Source organism: Pagrus pagrus (genome assembly GCF_965226575.1).
Source record: "Pagrus pagrus genome assembly, chromosome: 6".
In the NCBI taxonomy this organism is placed as follows: domain Eukaryota; kingdom Metazoa; phylum Chordata; class Actinopteri; order Spariformes; family Sparidae; genus Pagrus; species Pagrus pagrus.
Genome location: NC_140190.1, coordinates 28,225,148 through 28,243,547, shown reverse-complemented (window position 1 = coordinate 28,243,547; position 18,400 = coordinate 28,225,148). Strand labels below are relative to the sequence as shown.

Here is an 18,400-nt window from a genome sequence, read left to right as displayed (position 1 = left end):
TAAATGGAGTTATACAGCAACTGTCACATGCTGCACTACTGGTCTCTCATTACACATGCACACAATAGGGAGGTTAACACAAACATCAACATGCTTGGGAATGAGGGGTTTCCTCTAGCAGGCTCCAAGTGTCTTCCTGCTATGGCATGCGCACACACACACACACACACACACACACACACACACACACACACACACACACACCAGTGCATTAGCAAAACCACCCCTGGCCAGAAGTGAACAATAGGAACAACTGTCACATGACCGCTGTTTAGAGCCAGTCTTTGTTAGAGGGAGAGAGAGAGGTGTCCTACTGCGCTCTTCAGTGCGTAGGCCTACAAGTGTGTGTGTGTGACATATTAATGAGGCTGTTATTAAATCCCACAGCAGTAGCTGCCATTTAATACTTCTGAATCTCTCTCACACACCACCTACCCTCAGTATGTGTTCTCATTTTATATGTCTACTTTGAAATGTAGAGATGGACAGACTCGGAAAATATGTGTTGACCATGTACAGTCACTGAGCACCAAGCTGTGAGCCAGTCAGTCACAGAGAGACAATGTCAGCTGAGAGAGCCAGTGGTGGAAGATATAGCTTCTTAATTAAATCACCATATACTACAATGTAAAAGTCATCCAAAAGAAGTCAAATATGCAAGTAAAAAAGTCAGCAAAAACCCAAATATCGTCAAACAACTTCACTATTTGAAATGATGTTCCAACAAAGACAGCAGAGGACTCAGAGTTGTCCTTGTACTGTCAAATGGGCTGGTTGATAACAACGTTTACGAGATTTAAAAATATTAAAACACTGCGACAATTACAACCAGATTTTATGAGATTAAGTGTTTGCCTTTATGCGTGATCTGTACATGATTGGGTTGATATTAGCCATGATTTCATTTAAAATATCAGTGAAGCTGCAGCAATCTCTTATATAACTCTGAGTACTGAGTTCCAAGACTGTGTCGCTCTGATAGAGAGGGCTGTTCTACCAAACCCATAGTATTAGTGCTGTACTTCACAGTCAACTCTATCAGTCGTCCTAGTTGTCCTTATCTGACCGCAGTGTTATCAACTCATTGACCACTTTGTACTCCATATTATGATCAGCAAGAGACACTGATTGGTGGAGGTTTTACCTTTGGATGATGTTACAGCAATGCTAACTTGATGGTTGAAGTAATAAAAGTACATGTGATGACGGTGATACAGCAGTTATATTCACAAGTGTGTCAGTCTTGACGTTTAACAACACTCCATCATGCAGATGAAAATACAAGTACACAATACTTTAGAAGAAAAGGTTTGCCTTTTAGAAAACATGCCTATTTGCTTTTTTGCCAAGACTTAGATGGGAAGATCAACACCACTCGTTTGTGTGTATGCTAAATGCGCAGCTAAGGTCAGCAGTTGTTGACAACAAGACTCAAGAGAGTCACTGACCTGGTGAAGTTATAGTTCCAGCACATAATTCCCAGTGAAGTCAGAGTTTGTCCTGTTGGAATTTGGTTCTTGTATGAATTACACAACCAGGATATTCCATGTTAATTAGTATTATTTCACCTTTAAACAGTGGCAGACTAGCTATTTCCCCACAATTCCTTCATGCTTCACGAAGCTAAGCTACCCATTTCCTTGCTCTAGCTTCCTATTTAGCATACAGATGGTACAGACATGAAAATGCTATCTATCTTCTAACCTTGATGAGAACACAATGACCACATTTACTAAAAACTTTAACCATTCCTTTATCAAGAACAAGTTATAGATTCCAGCTTTAAGTATCCAAAGTTAACACACTAGTAATGCCCTCTTTCAGACTGCTTAATTATTGATGTTTATCATGTTGCAGTGGGTCCAACTGGTACCACAAAAGTCTAACTACTTTATATGTGCTTAACATACACTGTGTGAAAAGTGGACTATTTCCTTCAAAAAATATACAACAGTTTAAAGTTGCACAATGTGGTACTGCTCAAGTGAACTACCAGTGTCCCAAAATTATAGTCCATTAAAGGTCCTGAAAATTAATATTTACGTTTTTACTTTCAGCCTCTGCTCTGAGTCAGTCAGGCTTTGTGAAGACCACCAGTCACATAGTGTTGACGGCTGGCTGGAATACCAACCAACTCATCCCACTGGGGCAGGTAACACAACACCAAACACACAACAGCACCACTGCAAGCACACAAAGTTAAAGCTGAGCTCTGTAAATCTGACACAGACACATTTCAGCATTAATTAAAGGCCCAATCTAATTTGCTCAGTTTAACACAGCTACATGGTTCAGACACGCCACTGACTAAAGTCTGAAACAACCTGCTGCATGTATGTGTTTAGCTGCACAACAAACAGAACATCAACACTACACGCACACAGATGCGCACATATGTCTGCCTCTGTCATCATCTCATGGGTGGCTTGCTGTTTAAAGACATGTTGTCATGACTGAAAGGTCAGAGTTTCAATCTGAGCAGCAGTCACTCAACTTGTTAAAGTGTTTCTGAGCAAGAAGAACCTCAGAGCCGTTATAACCATATGCTCCAATAAATATTGATGACTCCAGCAATATCAAAACCAATCGTTTATCATATAAGTGTAGTCTGACAACTCTTAAAATGAATTTCTTACACTGCTCAAGCAATACTGTCTCTGATAAGCAGCCAATTAAGTAGCTGAATCATTAATTGCATGTATACAGAAAAATACAATTAAACATTAAATTTATGAGCTCAACCTAAACCTTAAACAAGAAATCTCAAACAGTAGTTGAATGTAACTAAGTACACTTAATCAAGTACTATACTTCAGAACAAATTTAAGGTACTTGTACTTCACTTGCGTAATTTCATTTTGGTTGTACTTCTAGTCCACTACATCTAAGAGTCAAATATTTTTACTCCATTATATTTTTCTGGTGGACCATCTAACTCCACATTTGGTGATTGTGAATTTGAATGTTTCTGATAAACTGTTGAAAATTCTCTGATTTCTGAAGCTAAATGAGGTATTTAAAACTGTCCTTCAAGTAGCTGGAAAATTGTATTGTCACAAAGCTGAGAACACATGAAAAGTCCAAGTCTTTTTTAAGAATACACAGGACAGCAACACTGAACATATGATGATCTTACAGAATATGTTGCACTGCTTTGGAGTAAACTACCCAACAGTATATGAAGTAATTAAAATGAGCTTAACTATTAATATCTACAGCAGTAAAATGCAACATACACATTAATACAGCAGTAATATTAATCCAAAAACAAAACAGTTAACCTTAAAAGACTAACAGAGAATTTTTTTTAATATTGAGTACTTTTACTTTTGATTCTTTGAGTACATTTAGCTGGTAATGCTTACATATTTTTTACTTTACATGCAGGACAGTATTTTAACAGCGTGGTGTTGATACTTTAACATAAAGGATCTGAATACTTCTTCCATTACCGCTCAACAGCCGCTTGATCTTATCTGTCATATTTCATGTAATCGTTTCCTGCTGGGCTTTCTCCACAGTTAGCACCACCAATCACAGCAACCACAGTTACACCCAGTGCCTTGGGAGGGCAACTTATTGCCCAAAAAGTCCCTGAGCAAATCTAACTCACTGCGAGCCGTAAACAATTCAACCAAAAGGGATGGAGAGACCGACTGCTGAGAGATGAAGAGGAGGCATGGGAGTGTAGGGAGATATACAGGAGCCACAGTCTATTTTTTAACTTCTAATCCACCTATTTAAATCCGCTTCAAATCTATGATCCATTAGTCCCCAGCCGCCTTTCTCCTTTTTCATTGTTGTTGTTTTTATAGTTATTTGTTATTTTCCTCTGCTGTTTCTGTTGTCTTTTTTGAACATGTAAAGTGCCTTTGAATACCTTTTAAAGCGATACACAAATAAAATCCATTATTGTCGTTATTAGTTTAGATGATGAAAAGCCTTAAAAACAAAGATGAATGAAAGAGCATCCACAGGAGAAGATGACCATCAAGATTACTGCCTCACTTCTGTCTGCCCCGCTATCACACATTCCAACGCACACCTACTGTATATGGATGCACACGCATATAAACACACAGATTTTCTTTCCTACCTCTCAGTGTGACCTCTTCTCCTCTTTGTGATCTTTTGCTCTGAGTTATCTTCTACTTTTATATTCTTTTTATCAAAATTACTTCATTGCAGTTGGTTTGAATGACTGCTGACTAGCTGACCGGCTGGAAGACGATACACTCACGCTCCTTCAGACAGGCAACAACAAGTAGCGCTGCACAATCACAAGCCCTGCCCTCCTCTTTCTCTCTCAGGGGAGTGATTTGCGAGCACCCAGCCCCTCCTCCTGCTCTACTGAGTTTGGGAGGAGTTTTCTTTCTTTCTTTTTTAAGCCGAGTTGTCTCTTGTACCCCACCTCCCTACCCAACTCCTGCCCCCCAGCACCGAACAAAACTCTCCCTGCCCTCCTCTCCTCTCCTCCACTTCCACCTCCCCCACCTCCTCCTCCTCTCCTCTGTGTTCCCTGCACAGCCTCATATTTCATGCTCCAAGTCTTTTTGTTTGGGACCTTTTACACCAACACCACCAACTAGTCTGGTATTTAGAGGAGATTTAGATGTGACCTAATGTCGCTATTTGCAGAGTTGGGATGAAACAAAAAAAAGCCTGATCTCAGCATGAATGTGAAGGTGCACTTGTGAGGTTTAACTACTTGACTCAGTGTTGACGGAAACGTAAATCAGCTCAGCGTCAGAGTCTCACATCTTTTTGCAGTGTTCTTATAACAAATATGGAAGGAATGTTCTAAAAAAGAGTTAAATTTCATCTGGTGAAGCAGATGAAACAAGAAGAAGAGCTCAGCTTGTGTCATTACATCAGGTATGAGGTCATGTTGAGCGTGTTTGTGTGTGTGTGCTCGTGCTGGCTGGCCTTCAGGACAACACTCTCTCCTGTCTTTGTCCTCCTGTTCCTTTGTATTGTCTAGAGTTGATAACACCCAGACACGTGCACGTGTGTGCGTGTTTGTTAGTGTGCGTGTGTTTCCTTTTAGACAATACAAGGAGCCCATCCTGCCACTATGAAAGCCGAGATGATCAGATGGCCCATATTGGACTCACACACACACACACACACACACACACACACACACACACAGACATACTCTGCCATGTACATGTAGGTCTTTTGATCTTGAGCTATTCACACCACATTTGTTAGGATTGAGAAGCCACTGAAGTGCATGCGGGTCAAAAATGTCCTCATGGTGGTAAAGGAACCTTATTTATGGACTGAATCATAATGTTTATTTATTAACTTCTGGTTAGAAAAACCCTTGCATGTCGCATTATAACACATTTTTTACTTAAGTTACACTGGAGACATAATTTACCTGTTGGACCACAGACTTAGCAAAATAACAGCTTGAGTTTACCTCTAACCGGCAGTTAGACTGAGATGCGCTGTTGGGTAGATATCAAAGACGCTAGCAAAGCTGCAGAGCACATAAAATAAGCACGGTAGAAACATCTGTGAGAGGTTGGACCATCGTGTTTTACTATTCATCTTTAAATGTTACAGTTACGGCCGAAACAATTTAACAAGTTTACTGATTTCACATATCTTCACAATGCTAATCACCAGCCAGTTTTCTACCCAAAAGTAACTGTTAAAGGAGCAATAAGCGGAAATGCATTATTTAAGACTGAAGGAATTAAAAAATCGCTACATGGAGAACGAGAGGTGTAATTTCATCTGGAGTATAGGATGACGTCACACACCCGCTCTCTGTGTTGATCTCCAGCCTCATGTTTACAAGCCGGTCCGGCCGCGCGTTCATGTGCGTTCATGTGAAACTCAGCCTCCTCCCTCCCTATAAAACGCGACAGCCAGTGAGTAGTGACAGCGGCAGCGGCAGCATTTTCGAACTGCAATGGCAGACAGCGGAACAAAACCTTCCAATGAAGACGAGCAGGAGCAGACTAAAAAAAAAAACGGTCATTGGCAAAGAAATTGTCCGATAAAGAAAGGGATAAAACCAGAATTAACATTGGCCTGGCGTTTCCGAGGTGGAGGGAGCTACGAGAGCTAAAGGGGCTACAGTCGGACTCGGAGCTGGCTCTTCTTCTTCTTGACAGGCAAGTAACACCATAAAGTCAAATGTCTGTTTTATTGTCTGTGTTACAGTAACTTTACACACTTGCCGCTATATTGCATGAGTATGTAGCATGGGTTAATGTCCGGAGCTGGAGTTGTTACCAGCTCGGTCCTCAGCAATGGGTCAGGCGTTACGGTTGTGTTTGGTGAGTAGCCCGACAGGCAGCTAACATTTCAATTAGCATTGTAAAATTTAGCCTGGCGGACAACCTGGGGGGCTCACGGGCTGTCACACCAGGCTGAAACATCGGTCTCACTCACGGAGAAGAGTAGGAACGTTAGCATTAGCTCCCGGTGCTAGCACTAGCCAGGATCCGGCCATGGCTCTAGCCCAATCAGCCGATAGCAGTCAGCTGCGATCGGCAACTGGAGCAACTCACAGCTATGCAGTGCTTCTACCAGCTCTAACAACTTGATCACTGAACCTCCAATCCAGCTGGGGGTTTGCTAAAAAGTCGTTGCTAAGAAGGAAATATTGTCATTGTCATTTGTCATTGTCGAGCAGAGGCAGAGGGAGGTGTGGCTAATGGCACACTTTGTTTTGGTCTACAGGCAGTGCTCAACAGCAAACCTAGCGGTGAAATGATTTCGCTTTTTGCTCCTTTAATGTTGCTGCAACATTGCGGTGATTTGGTCTATAGTTATCAGTGTTCGGTTTAACACATTAATGTAATCAGATTACATTTGTTGCTAATGCAATAATGTAACATATTACTGCTCCTAAATTCAGTAATCTCATCACATATGTTGGTATTTGCATTACCTAAGTTATAAGTCCTTCAATTATCTGCAAGTGTAAGGTTTAACTTTATATTCTTAACTGACAATTATGTGACAGTGCACCTCGAGCGATGTTGCGGAGTAACAGAAAAGTTATCTAAAGATATATATATATATTATACATTTTAAGAAGTACTCTAGGGTAGCTAGATCACAGCAATGAATTTATGTTGGTAAGTAAAATGGCATCATAATCTCAAGGATATGAGATATTTGTAAGGGATAGCAGGAAATTTGAAAAAATAATCAGAAATCATACACTTTTTTTTTTTTTTACCTTCTCTCATTGTTCTTATGGTGAAATATGGTATAGTTCTCTCCCCACAACTTAAAATTATTGGAGTAGAGCATTTGAGATGGGAAAAATTGAGCATATAGCACAGAAGAGGTCGCGGACATTCACCAAAACTATACTGGACACCAGTAAAGGTGAAGAGACCCTTTGGAAGGGAAAATATCAAGCTACAGCAGAAATTCCTTTTTTTTCCTGAGTAAATCTTAGTACCTTTTCACAAAAGCATGTGGAAATTCTTGGTATCTTTGTGTGTGTGTGGGTGGTATTTCCAGGAAGGTATATAGTGAGTCATGAGCGTAATCTGTAATCATCTCCTGAATCACCCAAATGGCCCCAAAAAATAGGGGTAGGAGAGAGGCGTTGTTTCAGGGGGGGCAGAGCAGGGGGTGTCATTACAGAAACATTTCTGATTGACTGTCCTATCCTAAGTTTCCTATTACAGAAGCAGTTCCTGAACTCATAGCAGTTTCCTATCCTATCTCAGACCCTGCATCTTGACTTAAGGAATTATAACTAGAGCTTTAAGTTATTTATGTACAATAACATAATTTAGGTATAACTTAGTTACCTCTATCTACAGAAGGAAAGTTCAGTGAATGACCCATCCAACCACCGCGAACACCTACTACTACACTAATGGTGCGTTCAAGAAGTGATGCTAGAGGCAACTACAGCATCAAACTTAGAAGTGTACAATTGTAAAATTAAAGCATCACTTTAGCATTATTTCTGCTATTTTTGGCAGTTCTTTAGAATTTAGGACAGTGTCTATGCCACCCTAACTGAGGTTCACTAACTTAGGAAATTCTTCAGTTAGTAAGGTACTGTAAGAGCTACATTCCTATCCTGAGATAGGATTTTTCCTAGATGCAGTTTGGAAACAAGCTTCTATCATACCAACAATCCTAAATATCATTCTAAACTGAAGATAAGATTTCAGATTCAGGAAGTTTGTTTACAGAATAACAAACCTTTCATGAAAGCAAGCACAGAGGCACATCCTCACTTTCAAATGATCTGATTCAAGCGGTGTTAGCACCATAGAACGTAGTTCTGTTTGGACAAGACACATTGTTCTCACACAGAGCTAATCATATGTTCTGGTAAAGCTCATTATCTGATGTAGTTTCAGCTGGAGAAAGACTGCTTTGTCCTCTGTCCTAGTGTTCTTTTGTTGTGGTGATAATACATTATGGAGTGTCCTTACATACAAAAAATAATTTAGAAAAGGCAGAGAAGAATGCCCTGATGTTATGTACGATAGCAGTTCCTTCACTGAGCATTTAACGCATTGTTTTTACAATTGTCATTCTGTGTACATAATTGTGCAGCACAGGAAGCCTACGATATCAAGTCTTAATCTTAAACTTGAGAGAACTCCGCAAATCAAAGCACTTACTTTACCACAATTATACCACTATTATAGCCATTTCAGGCACTTCCCGTTAATGTGAGTCTTCAGGCCAAGCCCTGCTGGAGCACACTGGTACACAGGCAGCACAGTGTGTTGGCACAATGCCTCACTGAGTCACTCATTTCTGAACACTGACCACCAATACACCTCAGGGCACCAGAGTTTCTCAGACCATTAAATAAATGGGTTTGGCTTCCTCACCTACAGGAGATGACACCTGCACATAACTGGTTTTGAGTATTACTAGTTTATTACAGTTAGGATTAGCAAACATTCTGAGCTTTTTTCCTTCATTTTGGTTCCTTCGCGTGTAGAGTACTCTGGTATTTCTGTAACACCTCAGTGGGAAGATATGAACTGTGCAAGGCACATTCTCTTCCCAATTTCAACCTTTCCTCCTCCTTTCTCCCTCTTCTCTCCCCCTCATTCCATCATCTCCTCATCTCCCTCTTTCCTCCCCTCTGTTCTGTTCCTTCACTCCCCTTTTCTCTTATGGATCAGTATCTATACACATGCTCCTATGTGTGAGTTTTTCTGATCAGAGAGGTGTTAACAGTTCAATGTTTAAGGCCACTCCTCATTCCTCTGGTTGCAGCCTCAGGGTCTTGGTGTCAATCTGTTGTTTAGGTAGAATGAAATCTAGTAATTTTGTTGACTCATGTGATCACGGTTTCTGTGGAACATCAATGTCACCAGTTGTTCAGAAGGATTTTTGTCAGTTATTTAAATCATCACTTATGATTCATGGCAGCTTCTTTGTAAAATGAATCTCTAAAGGTTGCAACATGCAGCTGCCTAAAGCGATTATAAAGTAATATAAATTCCAGGGTGGTTCTCTTGTCGTAATCTATAAGGAGGCATACAATACTACTTGTAAATGATCCCATTTATTCATGGTGTATTATTTTGTACCAAATGTATCTAAGAACACAATTTTCTTGCTTGTCCTCACCAGACAAAGTAAAAGCATTGGTCATTTGTTCTAAAGCCTAAAACATTTATTTAGATTTATCTGACAAGACCTCCAGTGGCAGTAAGAATTAGTGCTGGGCGGTATACCGGTTCACACCGAATACCGGTGTATATTTTTTCGTTATGATATGAATTTTTAATGTACCCCCATACCGGTGTATTTGATTACACAACGTCCGGAACGCTACGCTGCGCCACGCGACACTGTTTCAGAGCGGACCCTTTTCAATGTTGCGCTTGTAAACACGCATGGTGCGACTGCGTGGTGAGGCTAAACAGTAGTGCTCTGGTGTTACCTTACGGTGAAGATGGATTGTATAGACATTAGCCCCATTCACACTGCCGTTTGTATGCGGGGATCCTGCGCCAATTCTCCGCATCCTCCTTTCTGTGAAAGTCTCAGATGCGGCGAGGGGTGAAATTTCGCTGCGCCTCCGGAGGTAGTATCAGAGGCGCAGTATTGGCGAACCGAACGAGTGTTCACTGTCTGATAACTAAACAGGTCCTTCACTCAACAAAATATAGATAAATGTCCCACAAAGCAACGTTACATGACCAAACAACAGTAACATAGAAACTGGTCCTGTCTTTGGTAACTTATATGAGGAAAAAAATACCGCAGATATGCGTGGAGAAGTGTCTGTCCGACCGACTATTTCTGCCCGAAAAACAGCGTCTGTCCCCGGCAAAAACTTTAACTCACCAACTGTTTGTCGCGGTAAAAAAAATCACCACAATGGCCAGCTCTCCCGACCGAGACTTCAGTTATCTTTACCCCATAAACAGCCTCCCTCTCCGCGAGTGAAAGAGTCAGACAGTGTCCCGTTTACTGATGGCGATTATGTAGACTAATTATGTAATTAAGAGAAAAATGTAACTTTGTCATTTTCCAGGGTGTTTGGTGGGTCAGGATCCCAATCACAGCACATTATAACAGCATCCATATGATTATAAACAGTCAGCAGGTACATGTTTAGATTAACAGGAGGACACCGGGGAAACACCTTGAAAAAACACATACGTCATCATCATGACGTGTACCGTCACGCCTCCTTTGGAGCCGCGGCCTCTTCACTAAGTCACACTTGTTTTAGATTTCCTTTTTAGATTTACTTGAATACTGTGTAATGTACCTGGGCTTGAACTTGAAGCAAAAGTATAATTATTGCAAGTTGCACTACTTTTTGTATTGGTTTTATAAAAGATGTTTGTGAAATTTGCACAGTAAAAGTTCTATATTTTGACTGCAGTTGTCTTTGCATTCTGATTCCTCACTTCATTAGAATCATGAGTGGCTCTTCTTTGTAAACAGCATCATTTTCTGGGGCCATGCAAACCTGCATTACTACAAGTGTGGAATTATTCTACAATATTCACTCATCATGACAGTAAAATAGACCATCCTAAGTCAGTCTACTGCAGTAATTCCTCTCTCAACCAGTAGAAAATGCTGTGAACACCTGATTATACATGAAAAAAAAAATACCGTCATATACCGTGAAACCGTTAGAATTTTGAAAAATACCGTGATATACATTTTTGGTCATACTGCCCAGCACTAGTAAGAATGATGACTGTTGTCTCTCAGAAGCAATGGCCGAAGTAACTTGATGTTGTTATTGACACAAAGCCTCTTCAGAAGGTGGTTCGCAGGTGGTATAAAACACATGATGTTGGCATGGAAGACAGTTGTTTGCATCACCCTTCCTGCCAACATTCAGTGTTGGTTTCTTTAAAGCATGACTATAACTATTCCTTCATCTTAGTGTTTTTTGTGCACTACAGCGACCAATTCCCAGCAAGGTTTATTGTTAAACTACAAATATGCAGCCTCCATTACTTATCTTTGTTTGATAACCACATATATGCTTATGAATATGAATATCAGCCGATATATATATATACTGACAATTTATTCCCCTAACACTAGTATCGGCATTGGCCCCAGAAAATCCAGTATCTGTCTGGCTCTAGCCTAAACCTAATCAAACTTTAACCATAGTAGAAGCACATCAAAAAACATTTGAATTTTAATCGTTTTTTAAATGATCAAAAGCATTTTGGACAACAGTGACAATGTTCTCTTAATGTTCGCTCCAGATAATCAGATGCATCATTTAAGAAGGGCATGATCCCTTTTGTCATTTATCATTTAGATTGATTTGTTGTTTTAACAGTTTGTTTTTGTTTTAACGGTCCGTAGGATTTGTTGCAGGACTATTGTAATTACTGTAGGTGTACCCAACAAACTGGTAAATGAGTGTAGTTGACTGACAGCAGTGATGTGTTACCATGCAGCAGATACTTCTCACTGCAAATGTTTTCTTTTGGTATTTCTGTTTTTTAGACGTTCCTATCTTAAATGAGCAAAATTCCAGGAACTGGATCTTCCCTGTTTTGACAAACAAGAGATAAGAGTTGACTGCACAGCTGGTGTTACTGACAGAGGAACATGTTTACAGTACACTTAGCATTAACTTCAGGTCATGTTGATTAGTCTATCACCTTCACAAGAGAGATGATCCTGGTTCAGCCTGTACTTCTTGGTAGGATGCAACATAAATTATCTAACATGTAAAGGTTGTGAAAATCTCTGCATAATGAGGTAAATAGAAACCAATGATTTTTTTAATGTTTTTATGGTGGTTGTCAATTCGACATGAATTGTGATCCATCTGAACAGAGCTGCTACAGGGCATTTTTGAGTTATTGATCACAGTGAGGGGAAAAAGCTGACACAGCAAAAAATTGTATTTGATGTAATTTGATTTTGGCCCTCGCTTCACAAAGCAGCAGAACACTTTGTGCACAATGTCTTACCTTCTATTTAAAAACACAGCTTCCTCCTCTAAGTTTTAAGTTGCAGTGCATTTTGTGCTTTGATTCAGTTTGTGAGTGTTATTTTTCATTTCCTGGACACTGAGATAGATCTCACAACAATTAAGTTCTCTCTACATCTCTTTGTCACAAAATATAGTTCAGCTTTAAAAACTCTCAGATAACAAGATCCCAGACCTCGAAAAAAACAATGAAATCTGAACTGGATCAAAGCGCGTTGGGGCCGGTAAATAAGTGAATAAATGAATGAATCTCCACCCTCCTTCTGCAACGTCTGCTGTCATAAACACTGAGACACTGGCTGACAGTTCAAGCCAGTTGACAGCTATGAATGTGTGTAATTGTCAGTTTGAAAGTTCTATATTTGGTCCACAAAGTAACTCCCAACTGACCACTGTAAGTATTCCGTCACCATGGCAACATCACTGTCGCCTGTGGAAACAAACAAGCAAACAAAACTGTCCCGCGAACACCTGTTGAGTCTCTCCCGCTCTCATATACCCACACATACAATGTAAAACTTGTGTCAATCCATGTTTAGCATGGCATTGTAGAACAGTATGTTGTCTGTGTGTGTTCTGGTATTCACATTACTGACTTCCTCAACTCATATAGTTCAGGAAGGGACAGAACAGATCTAAATGTAGGAGAAACAGCTGGAAGACTTTAGTTCAGCAGGGCAAGTTGAGTGTATGAATGAATGGATGCAGAATGAACTGATGGTTGTTGTTTTTTTAAAGCACCAGGCTTGATTAAATTAAACTATCCTTGCCAGATGATGTGTGTGTTATTGTGCATGGCTTTGAAAGTGTACAGCACATGACCTAAATTAGAGGTTGCAAGAGGAAAGCACAGCCTGCTCTGCTGCTTTCAAATGACTACAACAATCTAATTTACTTAGCAGTTGTAAATGACAGTGCTAGTAGGAATCATCCATTAATATACTTGAGTGAAATTAAACTATTATTGATTCCAACTGTGCTTATGTGTGCTCCCGTGTGTCCCCTGTGGGCATCGGTAACGGAGTGAACTTGCAGCAAACAGCATCAGTGGTAATAAATGTGGTAATAACATCAATGCTAATAAACATAAGATTACAAACCACAATACAGCTGAGGTTGCAGTCCATTTTTTAAACATAATAATTATCAACTAGGGGTGTAAACATTTTCATTTTAAAATGAAAATTGATCAAAATGAGCTTCCAATTTCAATCATCAAAATCAAAAGCAGGATTGGTGATTCTCCCAGTGTGTTTTCTTCTCTCCAACCAACCTACTTGCACACAGACAAAGATATTTAAAAAAAAAAACAATACTTCAGAGATGACACAGCTTGCTTACCAGTATCCTGCATCTGCACTTCCAATCCAGACACTTTCCTGCGTGCACGAAGGCATTTAACTGACTGGTACTGGAGGTGATTCCTCAAGCACCCAAAGTGTCGGATTTGTTTTCTTTTTCAGAGATCATTTTGGGTTGGGGCTGGGCATTATATACTTTATGTTATATGAGACTTAGTCTTAGATTTTGGATATCATTATATCATGATATGGCATGCGTGTTGTCCTGTCCTGGTTTTAAAGGCTGCATTACAGCATTACCTTTATTAATTTGTTTGAGAACAGAGTTTTGCTATAAAAGTCACCAGGATAAATGAATAGATGATAGATGAATTTGAAAATGTCCATCTTTATAAATCCAGATACAATAGCCTTACAATGGAATAACAAAAAAGTTTCAATACAAAATTTAATCAAATCATGGATTTGGAGAAACTTGACAACCCAGGTATCCACAGCCTCGGCACTACAGCAACAACTGTAACCAAACATAAACACCTGAAACCAAAATGCCGCAAATATGTGAAATATGAGCATGCACGTGTGTTTTACTGATGCTTCTGATTTCACCCTCTAATTGTTCTAATTGGAGATACTTTACTTCTCTCCTGCCAACGAGGAAAGTACCTGGCGCGCGCACACACACACACACACACACATAGATCATAGATTGTTATTCCAGCCACGTAATCATATACTGTAGCCAAAAAACAGCAATATGATAAAATGAAAATGTGCCTGGATGCACTGTGTAAGTATGCATGTGTTTCATCCTGAAGGTGCTCTCCCCAGAATGCTCTTATCTGGGTCAAATGTTGAGTTAGCATTTTTGGAGGCTGCTGCATGTGTCTTTGGCTGCTGTGTGCATGTGTGTGTGTGAAGGATACCATTAGGTGGACAAATCTGGCCTTTGTGGTAATGATAGGGGTGGCAGGCTGCCAGGCAGACAGATAATACCACAGTAGTTGGTGACTGAGTGATTTCAACTAGAGGCTGTTTCACCTCAGCAACGGTCCTCAACCTGCACATCGGGGCTCCACGAGCAGTAACACTGTGATCTCAGGAATGTGAAGATTTGTGCTTTTAAAGGGGTAATCTGTGACGTTCTCATCTCCTGTTTTGTATATGTCTATGGTCATGTCATGTCATGATCATCAGTTACATCAGTCATTAGCAGACTAATTGTCATTAAAAGTGGTATCTCTATATTTTTGTTTGTTCTGTTAATCAAATTTAGGTTTGTTTTACTTTCAATGCTTTGATTAGTAATTTGACTTCTTCATACATTAGCTATAGGGCTACTAAAAATTGTTTACATTGTCAATAAATCTGTTGATCATTTTCTCAATTGAACAATTGGTCAATAAAATGTTAGATAATGGTGAAAAACGTCAATCAATGTTTCCCAAAGCCAAGATGACGTCCTGAAATGTCTTGTTTTGTTCACTGTACAAAGATATTCAGTTTACCGTCATAGGGGAAAAAAACATATTTTTTCACATTTAATGAACTTGAATCATAAAATTGCAATTGTTATGTAATTCAATTTTTTTTTGTTTGTTTTTTCCAAAAATTGCCAAACCGATTAATCAAATAGCTGTAGTAGTTAGTCAATTATTTTTCTCATTTTGTAAACTATCAGATGAGAGGGCTTTCCTGAAATCTGGTACATACATTCATGGTTGTCAGAGGATGAATTCTTGTCACCGTTCACATGTTACTGACATACAAGTTTTCATTTTTGTTTTCTTATATGTCTTTTTACCTTAGTTAATTCAGTGAGTAAGTCCACAGATGTTTGGATGTCGGCCCTTGATGTAAATGCTACACAAGGCCAGCGAGGAATTAGCATAGAGACAATCAGAACTCAAGAATTCGTGAATTGTTGAAAATGATCTAAAAAGAAGAAAAACTTTATATGAAGAAGAAGAAATGTCAGTTCAGTGTAATGCATTGGCTCACACATTTTTTTTTACCAGAAGCCCACTCCATTCATATTTTCATCGTGAAAGAAGTCAGTCATCAGTCAGAAGTCAGTTCTCAGTCAAATGGCTTGTTTGACTGATGTGCACTGATGTTGCGTCTTGTATTTTGGTGTTGTTGTTCTTGAGTCTAGCAGCTTTGTGGAAATGGTTAATATTTTACATGTTGATGAAGGTTCTCAGTCATCCAGGTCATGGTAATTCTAAGTGCTGTCTCGTAGGAAAATGGATGTGTTTCAGTTTCTTGAAGACGTTTCACCTCTCAAAGAATCCATCTAAGTCAAACTGGAACGACCGTCTTTGAACAGAGGAGGTGGCCTACGACATTACTTATCACCCACCTACAATGCTGTACTGAGTTCCCTCCCCAGACAGCTTAACAACCATTCACACCTGGGCTCACCTAGCCCTAGCAACCCACATGAAGGCTGGTCAAGTCATTGACCCACAAGTGGCCCTAACAACTCTGAAACAACTCAGAACTCACACATGTCCTCAACGACTCTGTAAGGACACTCCCGCACAGAGTTTAAAAGCCTGCAACTCCCCTCCAGTTAGTTAGAACTGAAGAAGCCTCTTGGATGAGAGGTGAAACGTCTTCAAGAAACTCAAACACATCCAGTTGCCTACGATACAGCACTCAGAAGAATTATATTTTAGCTAGGTCTATGATTAAGTGCAGCATGATCCGTCTAGTAAATCTGACACTATAGTAAAACATGGCATTTTAGTTTTATTGTGAGGGAGGAAGAGAGGACAAAGCCTATAAAAGTGATACAACGGTAGCTCTCCAACAATTACTTGTAAGTTAGTTTTAACATCCTCTACAACAATCACTGACAAATAGTGTTGATTTCCATCTCCAGGCTTTTGATCTACTACTGTATACAGTATGTGCTGCATGTTTATGAGAAAAAACATTTTAAATAGATCATTCTCATCTGATTCCTGACACTTCCAACATTTTATCATTATTTACACATTTACATTTAGAGGACATGGCTAGTAACAAAACTGAATTTGTGCAAAACTTAACTTCTGTTAAACACAGAACCATAATGTTTTTTATATTCACTGTTGATCTCCCTTTTGGTGATTTGTTGTTTCTTTTAATAAACTCCATTCCATATGGGCAAGCAAACTAAGAGACTATGTCTTTATAGTCCTTACTTACTTTAACACCTTCAAAAATCTGGCTTCTGAAAAAATTCTAGTTAGCCAGAGAACTACATCCACACTATGGATTAAAGTGAGTGTGATGCATTGTTTAGGTTTTAAACTGCATATTTTGCCTGTGCAAACACATCACTTCTTTTCCTAGTGTATTTCTAGAAATATAGAAATATTTCTTCTTTGATAATGTAAAAACAATTTCCTAAAATAATTTCCTCACTTAATTTGACTCGTGCAGGACTCAGTCACCAAGACAACAGTTAGATTTCACAGTATAATGCATGGGAAACTAGGCAAACAAAGCAGTCCGTCGTGCACACACATAGACCTGCACACACATCCATGTATGCATACACGCACTTCTAGAAGTGATTAAACCCAGCAGGACTGCAGACCTCAGCACTCTTCTCCTTATTTACTGACAGCTTTGGAAGTGTTCATGTTTGTGTGTGTGTGTGTGTCTGGGTGCACATGTGTGTATGTGTGTGACACAGTATTGTCCTCCACCAGACAACCCCCTCCCCACCGGCAGACCCCCCAGGCATAAGCATGTCTTTACATGACACTAATGCTATCTGTCTTTGTCTTTCTGTCTACAACACAGGGAGAGAGCCAGAGACATGCAAACTTGGAGACTGAAACATGGAGCCAGAATCAACAAGCTGATGGAACAGATAAGGAAACATAATGTTTGGTAAACTCTGTGTGTGTTAGAGTACCTCTCCTCCTCTCTCGCTCCTGGAGGAGGCATAGAGAAGTGAGAAGGTGCAGGCGGTGAAGGTGATTGTGGACTCCGAGCTCCAAGAGGTCATACTCTGAGAGGTGAAGCAGGTCCTGGAAAACATTAAAATACAAACATGAAGTTATTCTGTGTGAAGTGGTGGTATTCTGTAAATAACGTCAACTTATCTGATAAATAGTTTAACACATCAGACAATTAAAGAAATGGCTTGTGAAAAAAGTTATACATTTTTTAAACAAAAGAGATATTTTTCTAAGGAGTTGGTTAAGACCTGAATTTCAGATGTGGTGAAAATGACAACCACCCCCTCATCCTATTATCTGTCCCATTGTAGATTTCCTGTAGGGTACATTTTATCCTTCTGGCTTATGCAAAATTCTTAAAGCAGCACAAGGAACTTCCATTTGTTGTTGATTCTGGCGGCCCCTGTGGACAAAAGCTGTATTAGCACCACTGCCCTGTGTCATAAAGATCTTGATCTGGCTTGCGTGTGCATTAGTTTTGAAAATCAGTAGAAGAAAGAAGCAACATATTTTGAATCCTTTTTAACACAGTTGTTTACAGGATGCACAGCGATGAGGCAATGTTTCCGTTTGTGGCTACGTAAGATTAATAACTGTAATATGATGCTGTGAGACTCATCATTCATCTAATTATTCCTCAGCAGTCCAACATAAAAAAATAATAACTAGTTAAAAGTTCCTTGTTGTAA

At 39.6% G+C, this 18,400-nt stretch overlaps 1 protein-coding gene across 4 annotated transcripts in view; it reads right to left on the bottom strand.

The window, feature by feature from the left end:
- Positions 1-18,400, bottom strand: part of bcar3 (BCAR3 adaptor protein, NSP family member) — an 82,114-nt gene that overhangs the window by 47,248 nt on the left and 16,466 nt on the right. For 2 of the 4 annotated variants that reach the window (XM_084355397.1, XM_084355399.1), the window contains one exon: positions 17,666-17,780. In XM_084355397.1, the coding sequence (XP_084211523.1) occupies positions 17,666-17,780 (115 nt within the window). Of the gene's footprint in view, positions 1-4,096; positions 4,222-17,665; positions 17,781-17,959; positions 17,979-18,400 lie in introns of those variants that run through there. The other 2 variants (XM_084355400.1, XM_084355398.1) reach the window with 2 other exon arrangements.